The following is an 11,467-nucleotide window of genomic DNA, read 5'->3' on the forward strand; positions in this document are numbered from 1 at the left end:
CAGTCCATGGACAGATGGAGAGACTGGGAGACAGGAGGCTTTCTGGCATGAGCTACGCACAGGCTGGTGTGGATGTAAGTCTGTGTGTGTGTGTGTGTGTGTGTGTGTGTGTGTGTGTGTGTGTGTGTGTGTGTGTGTGTGTGTGTGTGTGTGTGTGTGTGTATATACACATGTATCCAACACGTATTACATTAGGAAATATGCATGTGTTTATGATGCTTGTGTGTATGTGTGATGAGGGTGAGAAGGAGCAGTAACACCTTCCCTCAGTGTGTTCAGCGCCTTTCTCCAGCTTTGACCTTGGCATGGAGTGCGGACAGGTCACCAAACCAACTGTCTATGTGGCTGCATGTCTGTCTTAAAGATACATTTTATTACACAGGGTCAAGACTGAGAGAAGTAGTTGCTTTAGGATGCCTTTACTGCTGTTTGGGTGACCATATTTACAGATGCTGGGTTTATATCAGGCAGGGGACGCCAGCTGGGCTTAAAATAGTACAAATGTTTTTAATTTAAAAAAAAAGAAAACTGTAGATGCTATTTTAGGGGGTTGGACCTTACATTAGAGTGAAAATGTAACCACTGCTACTCAACTACAAGCTGACTCCACCCAATTTAATAATGGCATACTAAAAATGTCATGGTAGTCTAATTTAGGTGGGCACAAAATGTTTACACCCCCAACTTGTGGAGGCTCTCCATGTCACTCAAATGGATGTGCTACTGAGCTAGCTTAGCACAGAGCTGTGCCACACCCCCCACTTCACTTTGGTTGATTTTCAAGTATATGCAGGAGGTGGGATAATGCTGGAAAGGCAGTGTTTCATTACTCTTTAAAGGGATAGTTCACAGTTCATGTCTCTGCAGTTCTTCCTTTAATTTATTAATTCAAGAGACATCCAATAATTGAGCTAAACTAGGGTAATGTCACCATTCAAAATTCATTCAAAATGCATGCAATGTGTGTTGATGTAATACAGTAAGTAAGCAAAATGAGTAAACTGCCCCAGAAAAATAAAACTATCCCTTTGAACATTGGCTTAGTTTGCATCCAGTGTGTCCATCCCTCACCTGCTTTGATGTGGATGCTGGGGCTACGAATCTTGCCTGCTTGGTTCTCAGCAGTGCAGAAGTACTCATTGTCGTGGATAATGCTGTTATAGGCGGAGGGGGAGAAGGGGTAGAGCTGGAGGGTGCCATTGGCATGCACATGGCGGATATGGGGCACGTCGTAAATGTCGTCTCCGGCGGCCAGGTACCAGCGCAGGACGGCATGGGGGGCGCCGCCCGCAGGGCAGGGCAGGGACACCCCCACCGAGCTGGAGAAGGTCACCCGCTGCAGGGAGGCGTTCACAAAGTACAGCCGTGTAGAGACAACATCCTCACTGTTGACTGTTAGGATAAGAGAAAGGGAGACAGAGTTAGTTAGTTGATGTCAGACACACAGGCATCATTCACATAAAAATGAAATACAAAATAGTACAACAGAGGTTAAGAGAGAAATGTTGTTGGCTGTTAAAAAAGAGAAATACAGTAAACTATTTTCCAATATAAAAATGATGTTAGAACATATTAATACATAACCTGCCTATACTTAAAATGTACAAGGATGAAGCATCAATGTTTAGTGTTTCTGCCTCTAGTCTTGACTAAAATGATGTTGAACTGACTGACTGCTGAGGTAACACGTAATAAGATATGGGATCATGGTGTCAGCTGTTTTTTCCTGCAGATTTGCCAACTAACTGGTTGCAATAAAAGTTTTAATGATGGAAGTACTGACTTTATAACAGCAATATTTCACCAAACAACATGAACCTTGCAGAGTTCCCCAGAAAAGTTTAAAAGGTTTTGATCAACATAAATACTTTATTCAATATAATTTAATATGTCTGACCAATTGTGTACCATACCATTTGAAATGTAAAAAAGAAGAAAAAACTAATTTCCCATTTTTCCATGTTCCATATTTGATTTGTCCTTGTACTGTATTGTTTTTGTTCAGACACAGGTTTTGTTCTAGAGATGAATTTACAAGATTTTCCATTAGTCAATTCACTGGTTCAGCGGAATAAGCATAGTTTAAAGTGAGCATTACTTTAAAATATTACTGAAAATACTACCTGATCTAAGTCAAACTTACAGACACCCGAAGAAAGTAAACAAGTTGGATATACAGGTATTTAGGTCACCTCAACGTGTGCCAGACCGCAGTCATCCATCTCCCATATGCATTATCCTAATATCTCTAATCTAATATATGTGTCCAAAGAGCCCTTTGGAAATTTGCCTCTCAATAGAAGAAAAACATTGGTCACATAACACGACTCCCCCACACCCTCATCCTGTCTGTTGCCATCCTCCTTCATTCAGGAAAACTAAGTATTCACACGGGCGTGATAGCAAACTGCTGCACTTCTTAGGCCTGCTCAGGTCTATTATATCCACCCTAGGTACGTAGTTCTCTATTTGTAGCCGAGGAGCTAGATATCACAGATATTTGCTGGAAAACAATAGTATTGTGGCTGATGAAGAGCTATAGCCAGATAAGTTGTCCTAGGGGAGATAGACCACCATATATCCTCGCGCTCAAACACCCTCTTCCAGTTTAGAGTAGGGTAGCGAAGCATCTTTTAAGATCTGTGTGGTTCTGTGTGTGTGTGTGGGTGTGTGTGTGTGTGTGTGTGTGTGGTGACCGAGGGGTGAGGCGAGGGGGGGGGGCTACAGAAGTGCTGAGCTCAGCTTGGCTTTAGGCCAGGGGAAGACTCTGTGCCCCGAGCCAGAGAAGTTTCTTCTCAGACAATGATACTTAATTAATCCCTTTTTCCTGGATTGTGTCAACAATGCCTGGATTAGCACTATCTCCAATTCTCTCTGTGCTGGGAGAGAATAGAATGTTGGCTAAGACACATCAATTGCGATATAAAGACACTATCAGAAGCCATTTAGGCTCTAATTTCTACATATCCTCAACATCAATGAATACCATTACAAACTAGCTATAAAATGAGTGACAGAAGCCCATTGGCTGTCTTTTTAAAATCTTAATACATGGACAGAACATGGCTGATACAAAAGACCATTTTCATATCTGTTATGTCCAGTATAAATAGTAACATGCAATGACATGACATTAATACCATGAAATGAATAGGAAGAATCACATTAGAAAAGGCTCCAAAGTTAAATGCAGGGATTAGGGATAAAACCCAAACTGACATAAGGTGATTTTCACCCTCTCCTCCATTGTCTGTTGTCTGATACTTTATGCATATGTCTGCATCCCTCTATCTTATCTTTCTGAGTTACTCATCTTTTTCTTTGTGTTTCCCATGTGCCATCATTCTTCTACCCTTACCCTCCCAAGACACTTTCTCTCGTTTTTTCTGCCACACTAGAGACAGGAAATGTTATGTGATTGAAATTTGTATGCCAGACGCAGAGAGTTAAACCCACATAATCTCCTTTCACATTTAACACACACACACACACACACACACACACACACACACACACAGTCTATCCACTCTGTGATCGCACTGCCGTGGGAGGACGGTGTCCGACTTCCCTGGTTCTTATGTACATGTGGGTGTGCAGTGGAAGGAGAGATCAGGGAGCCAGGCAGAAGTGCAATATTGTAGACAGGACACGGGTGGCTGGTCTGAGGAAAAGGTGCTCAGGTGCAAAGGTGTTTGGATGCAACCGATGGTGTGTGTGTGTGTGTGTGTGTGTGTGTGTGTGTGTGTGTGTGTGTGTGTGTGTGTGTGTGTGTAAGGTCAAAGGGATAGAGAGGTTAATGTTCAATAACTGCCTCAGTTCTTGATGTCAAACTCAGCCAACAAGCAGAGGCTGAGGTGTGCTGTGCAGGAAAAAGATCGCTGCTCGAGGCACGGCAGACATTCTGAGGAGGTAGAGAGTCATTGTTCTCCTGCCTACCAGCTAAAATTGGAGCAGATCCTCTGTGTTAAAAAATCTGAATTCAGGTCAAGTTCAATCCATCCTACCGTTCGAATCCATGTCAATCACTCTCACAGTCTGCTAGGCTGACTGATCTGCACTTTCAGCACCACGGAGAGCACCAACAAATCTACTGCTGGGTTAGGAACACATGGAAGTGTTTCCATACCGAGCAAATAAGGAGAAAGCTATTAGCAGATGATACCAGTGACCTGCTTCTCTCTGATGACAAATGCTATTTTTAGAAGCAGAATATGTTCATGACAAAAACAATTTACTCAAGCTGTAAAAGCCCTCGTGGAAGGAACAATATCACTGTATACTAATTTTTGTTCAGAATCCCATCATCCTTTCACATCACAAAATAATGTTGTCCGTCAGACTAGTGGTTCCCAACCTGTTTTGTCCAATGCACCCCAAAAAGCTGAACCAAATGTTTATTTTCACCCTTATACACCCTTGACAGATGGGATGGCCTTCATGGAATTGTTTGATGGTATTTCAATACAGAGAAAAACAGTGGTCGTGGGGGATCAGTGGCTGCACATTATCCTGAAATCTTTAGGTATTTAAAGGTATTTTTTTTTTGGTTTGGTCAAGTTTTCATTCATTCATTCATTCATTCATTCATTCATAGTACTACCACTTGGAATGGCAGCAGCTGGATATGTCCAAACAGAAAACAGATGTGTCATCTATTTTGACTTTTATGCTCACTTGTTAACTATTTCAATGCAAAACTTGGGTTTGAGGCATGCAGTTAGCTGTTGTAGCTTGGCAGTTAGTGGTTAAAGATTCTTTTTTTAAAACAGATCAGATGGTCTTATGTTTATTTCTCTTATCAAATCATAATCTTTATTTTTTGTTTTTGTTTGTTTATAGCTACCCCACAATCTTTCCAGGTACTCCCTGGTAACTGCAGAAGTAACCCCAAGTATAAAAGTACCCCCAGCAGGGAACTACTGCTTTTTACTTTAGGTTCCCAAATGTTTGGCTTTTGCCCCCTTAAAATAAAGAAACGTCTACGTACTACCCCTCTTCAACCTCTTGTGACCAATTTAATAAAAGAGACATTTTTTCCTTCTTTTATGTGAATAATTTCTAAAGGCCTGAAGAGGTAAAACTATCTAGTAATTTAAAGATTTGTGGAAAGACTAATAAACAAATAATTTGTGTCACAGAAATATACCTTTTCTCTTTTCCTAGTCTGTTAATCGCCCCCCAACTCCTTCTGCAAAACCCTTGTAGGGGTCTGAATCCCCAGATTGGAAACCACCGCTTGCTCCCAATATGCTCTAAAACTAAATAATCTGTTTAAAAATAAAATGTTTAACCAACATGTGGTATCATCAAAATGGCTTCAAACTAATTCAAAACAGCTCAGATGCAAAAACTCATACTCAGATGTAAAACGTCTATAAAGCAGCAGCTTATGATGCGATGGGTAATCGCTTTGTCCTATGGTATGAATTCAGGTCACTGAGTTCACATGTATACACACATACACGCAAAGACACGTGAACAACCACACAGAAGCGAGCCCCGGTCTACACTGCACGGGTTTTGGCCTCCAGCGAAAAGACCATCGTGGACGACACCAACAATGTGTCTTATAGCGGTAATGGTTTAGAGTTTGATGTCAAAACATCAAAATGGAATGAGGAAAGATGAGAGTGTGACAAAATGGAAGTGAAGCATCTACCAAAAACTACCCACATTTTGTCACTTGGCATATAGGATTCCTATGGCTACAGCTGTTGGTCATGTGTGATATGACATGGGAGAGCTGTAATTTCTTGTTGTACAATAGTGGAGTTTTATAGTTTTCCTCTTTATTTGGGCAACATCTAGCCTCAGATGGTTATCAGAGTCCTTCCATAGCTCCAGACTCCCTTTCCACCATTTCCCCAGCAGAGAAAGGAGCAGCAACTCATCCAATCATGAACTGTATTTGGATTTCTTCAATCAAGCCTGGAAGCGTTGAATTCAATAAAGAAGGTCAAAGTGATTGAGGGTGAAACCCTCAGAAACATCTTTCCTGTCCCCTGAACCCCTCGCAATCTTTTTCTATCTTGTTTTAACCTTCACTTTTCTTTTTGCTCGTGTTTCCTTTTGACTTAAATCTTTCTTTGCTGTACACTCAAATACATTTGCACCTTTTTTTCCTGTTTTTGCAGTGGATATGAAAATGGAGTATGAATATGTATGCTGGAGATGCAAGGATATTGCCTATGGTGAACCGCTATGCATAATGCAGCTTTTTCTGTCTCATCTACATTCATTCAGACACACACACACACACACACACACACACACTGAAATTCATACCATCACGTGCATAGAAAAACAGGGCTATAAATCCCTCTCCTTCTCCTTCTCGCTCTCTTTCCTTCAAACACACACACACACACACACACAAAGTCACATAAATACATTTCAGATTACATACGTTCATAATGGCAAGTAGATTTTATATTTTGTGAACCATGTAGCACAACAGATAACAGCACACAAAACATTCAGGCCAACAGCTGAAGCATTGAAGTAAGTGGCAATACAGTCTTTGCAATGATGCTACAGAAAAATGTCAGAACAGAAAAGGCAAAAGATATGATCATATTTGATAGAGGGTGCTACTCATTTACTATACACTGACTCTAGATTGAGATATGCATTAGGGTTGCATGACAATGCGTCTCTGCTTTTGTGTGCAGTTAGAAAGGAAATCATTTCTAACATGGTGTCACATCACTGGGAGAAACGCTGTAGTCAAGAAAAAAAACTGCATGGCATGATATTAGAGATGTGAATACACTATACACTATGCATGCACACACACACCCACACACATACGGGGGGGGGGTGCGGGTGGTAAACAACCCCTATCCCCAGTTTATGCAGTGTCAGTAAAATATTAGGCAGCCATTTCAGCGTTTGGAAATTCACATCTCCCACTTCAAAAGCATGATTTCCGTTGTTGAAGTGAGTGTCAGATTTGTAGAGATGTGTTTTTTTCCTACTCTCCCTCAGAGACAGGGCCATAAGATAGTAAGCAGAACAGGAAAGAGTGAAATACAGAGTCGATTGTGAGATGTTAAAGTGAGATTGTTGGATTCTTTTGTCATTCAAGACATGACCATCAATCTTTCCCCGTGCGTAATGGAGAGGGCACCGGGCTACCGGACACTACTTTTACTGATACTGTGCGTAAAACCTGTTGAGTGAGCGGTCCAAATCCACTTCTGTCTGTGAAAGCTTAGTGAAATAACGACGTTGTTGCTATGGGCTTTAAGATCTACAGATGTGTGATGATAAACAGTCAGACCTTTGGGAACGTTGTTTTTTTGAGAGTGGTGCGTGCCAAGTGAATAGGCTAAAAGCAAGATTATCCCTCTTACCAAGTAATTTCGTACGCTTATAAAATCCTATTCTACTAAAGCGCCAAGAATTTTTTTTTCTGTTTGGATAAAAAAAAAAGGCTTTAATGCGCCTTCAAACCAATACCACAACTGAAGTGATCATCTACACCAATGGGCCGACGTGTTCGTGTGTTGAGACCGCATGACGTGTTCAGATGACCGAGTTTGTGCCGCACGGGTCAGCTGCCAAACGCAGAGCGCCAACACTTGACAACGAAAGCAGGCTTTTCTCTCCAGAGCACAACGAGGGAGGCGAGTTAACCTGAGAGTGACATGAAGCTATTATACTGTGGAGCAGTGTGTCTCTCTCCAAGAAAAGTGACAGGTGGTGCAGGCACAGCGGGACTCGAGCCGGAGAAATAAGACATATAGTGGGTCACTTTTCATGTTTTGATCTAATGTGACTTTTTGGAAATGGACATGTGCGTCATGGATACATTGCAGGTGAATTCCATCCAAATTATTAATTTCAGTTCGGTATGACTGTGTGAACTTTACACACACATCTTAATATGTAGGTTTGATGTTGGCACGATTATGTAGTGAAGTTACGCTAAGGCACTTTATTGCATCCGTGGAACTAGAAAAACAACAAAAACTCCCACGTATATACCCTCTCCCCCTCCACGTTCTGCACAGTCATCTGTACAAATCACTTTTCTTTCAATCACGACAAAAACAGGGAATCTTGAACTGTATGTCACACAGCACACCTCCCAGTCCCCGAACAAACACCAATTCACCCAGATTTTACACCGTGATAGGCTCTTTAAAGATAGAGGCAGGGAGGTGGGAAGAAAACTCCGAAGATGTTGTCATACTATCAGCCACTAAAGCTTCAGTTGTCCAATCCAGACGCAACATCTCTGAGTGCATTGTGCGGGTGTAGCCTAGTAGCCACCAGAATCTGACTCATACCGCAATTACTGGGCTCCCCCTCCAAGCACTTCTCCTCTAGTCTGTATCTGTTTTGATTCCAAAATTACACACAGCCCGTGGTCTGCAACAACGCCGCAGATCAGCGGCTCAGGCCGGTCTATAGCCTACAGGAGTCCCTTGTAAAGGAATGAGAAAATACTGGTGACCTTACAACAGATCAGTTTCCCAAACTACCCTTCAGTTCACACGTATTGAAATAGTGGTGAAATTTCGTGAATTTACTGAAATGAAATAAAAAACATTAAACATTAAACATTAAATGGTGTAAGTGCAGACAAAATAAGAGCCAACGTGTTTTACATCTCTGCAGGAACATTGTAAGTCAACACAATCAATGTTCAGTTTAATGTGGAGTGTGTGCTGCAGGAGGCCTGTAGACCGAAACTGGATAAAACCGGAATCACATTAATTGATGAAATAATTATAGCAAGAGCTCTCACTTCATCTCGATCACTCCACGGCATTTTCCCTTAGAATCTGTAGAAATACTGATTGAATTTCTACAAATTCCAAACCAAAGCGACTGTCGTTTTTTGAATGATTATGAAATATACTAATTGTAATAATTATTTAAGCCTTTTCCTATTTCACAGGCCCTCTTCTGGCCTATATCAGGCCTGAAAGTAAATCCCCACAGAGCCCTCAGCAGAGTTTGTCTCAATTTTTTTTTACATAAAATGACAAGCAACCTCCAAAATCATGACAAAGAAGAATGAGTGGATCCTCCCCCTCTCCTCTCCCTCTATCTATTCATCTATCCATCCATCCCTCTCCCCCTCCTCTCGGCACTCATGGGTGCAGGTGTGCTGATATGCAGCCAAACCAAAGCAACAAACGGCCAGTAATAACCTAATGCATGTCAAATTAATGACAGAAAAAAAGAGAAAGAAAAATACTAAATTCTCTTAAAATGATGTAGCGGTGTGGTCTAGAACATATTTTCATACCGAAGTATAAAAATAAGCAGAGACTTGTGTGCCATTCAAGGAGGCGCGGCCGAGCCAGGAAAATACGCAGTACTAATGCATATGCATGTATGATAATAGACCTACCTTCCCACCTTAAAATAAAGTTGATTAAAAGTTATGCATATCTAAAATACACAGCAGCCACATGAGACAACAAATCACAGTCGATTCGTGCAAAATGAGCGGAACATGGCGTTGAAAAACAACGGAAAATGGAAGTTTGTTTTCCACTGCGTTATCTACATCTCTCCCATCTCAAGCACTCTTTCCGCTCCAGTGGCTGTTTGCAGCCCCCAACCCTCCTCCCCTCACTACACACACACACACACACACACACACACACACACACACACACACACACTCACACGCTCACTACACACACACACACACACACACACACACACACATAGTACATCTCGTTCAGTCACGGGACAGGGCGATGTACAGCGTGTATAATCGAAATAGACCCTGTAATCCAATTACATACAACAAAAACAGCCCAGAAGTCCTCGCTGCAGCTGCAGCCTGGCAGAGGGCACTGCCAAGGCCAATGATGGAGACCAGGAACATGAAACACGCGTACTATCCATAATCATAAACAAATTCTTAAGATTATTTAAAATGTGTTAACTATAAGGCTTATAACCAGGCATCTTACGGACCCGTGCGTATAAGAAACACGGATGAAAATGAAATGAAAAATAAAATGTTTTCTTCCGTTGTGTGGTTGTTACAAAGTGATAGAAATTCATAAGAAACAAAAGAACAGATCATTGTATATTTAAAAGGCAAACTGAATCATGCTCTTCCATCTGCAGTATTAAGAGCGAAGGCAATCAGTAGAATCTGGTGCCACAGAAAATGGTGGCTGAATAATTAGACCAGGGATGATAACAACTGAGTCTGCATACACTGGCTGACACCCCTACATCTTATCAAAGAAAACAAACCGTAATATATGGCCTCGTCTTTTAAATATCCAACTGGGGCACATTATCTACAAATTAAAAGCCAGCACTCAATAGCCCCAGCATCAGTTCACACGTCTCTCATAAAATGTATTGACCCTTGTTGCCACACAGTCGCACAAACACTTCAAAACACAAACACACGGACAAAAATTGGTGTTTATGCACTATTTTAGTGCTATTTCCAAAAATCAGCTGATAAAAAGGAAGCTTTAACCCCTAGGGATCCCCCTCCTCTCCCCTCTCCCTTTCCCCGCGAGCACACACACACACACACACGCACACACACACACACACACACACACACACACACACACACACACACACACACACACACACACACACACACACACACAAACATTCATTTTATTTGTGTTGGGACAGGGCAGAAAAAGTCAGGCAAATACATTAAACTTCTCTGGCCCTTGGACTTTTGCGAGTAAACAGCCTACAGCTGCGGCCAACATCAGCGCTGGAGGTCTCCTGTCTACCCGTGCGCGCGCCTGCAGATCCTTATCAGCCTCTCCTCTTATTCAACAGCCTCCATATTCACGACACCTCCACATATTCATCACGCAAAATCCAAATGCCGTTGTCTTTTTCATCTTAACGAACGCAGTGTGCACTTTTGAGATCTAGTATGTGTTTTCTCACTGTTCGTCTAAATTAAGTGCATGTTGATTTTATGCTCATAAGCCTTTTTTGATCGTTTTTAATCATATTATCAGCTGATCATTATGAGACAGTGAGAACGCAAGAGAAATCCGAGCACTCGTTCGTGAGGAAAATGAAGGCGGATCAGAAAAACATGATTTGAAAACATTAAGAAAAAGTTACCAGTCTTCCTCGAAAGGTGATTTAGAGTTTGATTTGACATATCTGCCCCTCCTTTGTGAATCTAATCAATTCAATCCAACATCATTTATCAACCTGACAAGCTAATAAACACGCACAGTCAACTTCAGCATTGCACTGGAGGAGACAGCATGCAGATAAGCAACACTGGAAGAGACACATTTCCAACGTACCTTCTTGCAAAGAATACAGCAGAAGTAAAGTTACAAGCCACATGCCATTAAAAGCAGTTATATTTCACAGGAATGTTGTGCAGTCCCCCAAGAAGAGTGCACGGCGCAGCGGTCGGCCAGGCGAGTCTCCGTGCTGGACTGTTTCTGCTGATACTCCCCGGCGGTCTCTCCAGCCCTGGTCCCACACT

At 41.8% G+C, this 11,467-nt stretch overlaps 1 protein-coding gene across 2 annotated transcripts in view; it reads right to left on the reverse strand.

Moving 5' to 3' along the window:
• Positions 1–11,467, reverse strand: part of dscaml1 (Down syndrome cell adhesion molecule like 1) — a 101,696-nt gene extending 90,229 nt beyond the window's left edge. For both annotated transcript variants that reach the window (XM_078246177.1, XM_078246178.1), the window contains exons 1-2: positions 11,280–11,467; positions 1,072–1,392 (exon numbers count right to left, since the gene is read on the reverse strand). In XM_078246177.1, the coding sequence (XP_078102303.1) occupies positions 1,072–1,392; positions 11,280–11,322 (364 nt within the window). In that variant the 5' untranslated portion in view covers positions 11,323–11,467. The remainder of the gene's footprint in view (positions 1–1,071; positions 1,393–11,279) is intronic.

Source organism: Sander vitreus, chromosome 3 (genome assembly GCF_031162955.1).
Source record: "Sander vitreus isolate 19-12246 chromosome 3, sanVit1, whole genome shotgun sequence".
Classification (NCBI taxonomy): Eukaryota; Metazoa; Chordata; class Actinopteri; order Perciformes; family Percidae; genus Sander; species Sander vitreus.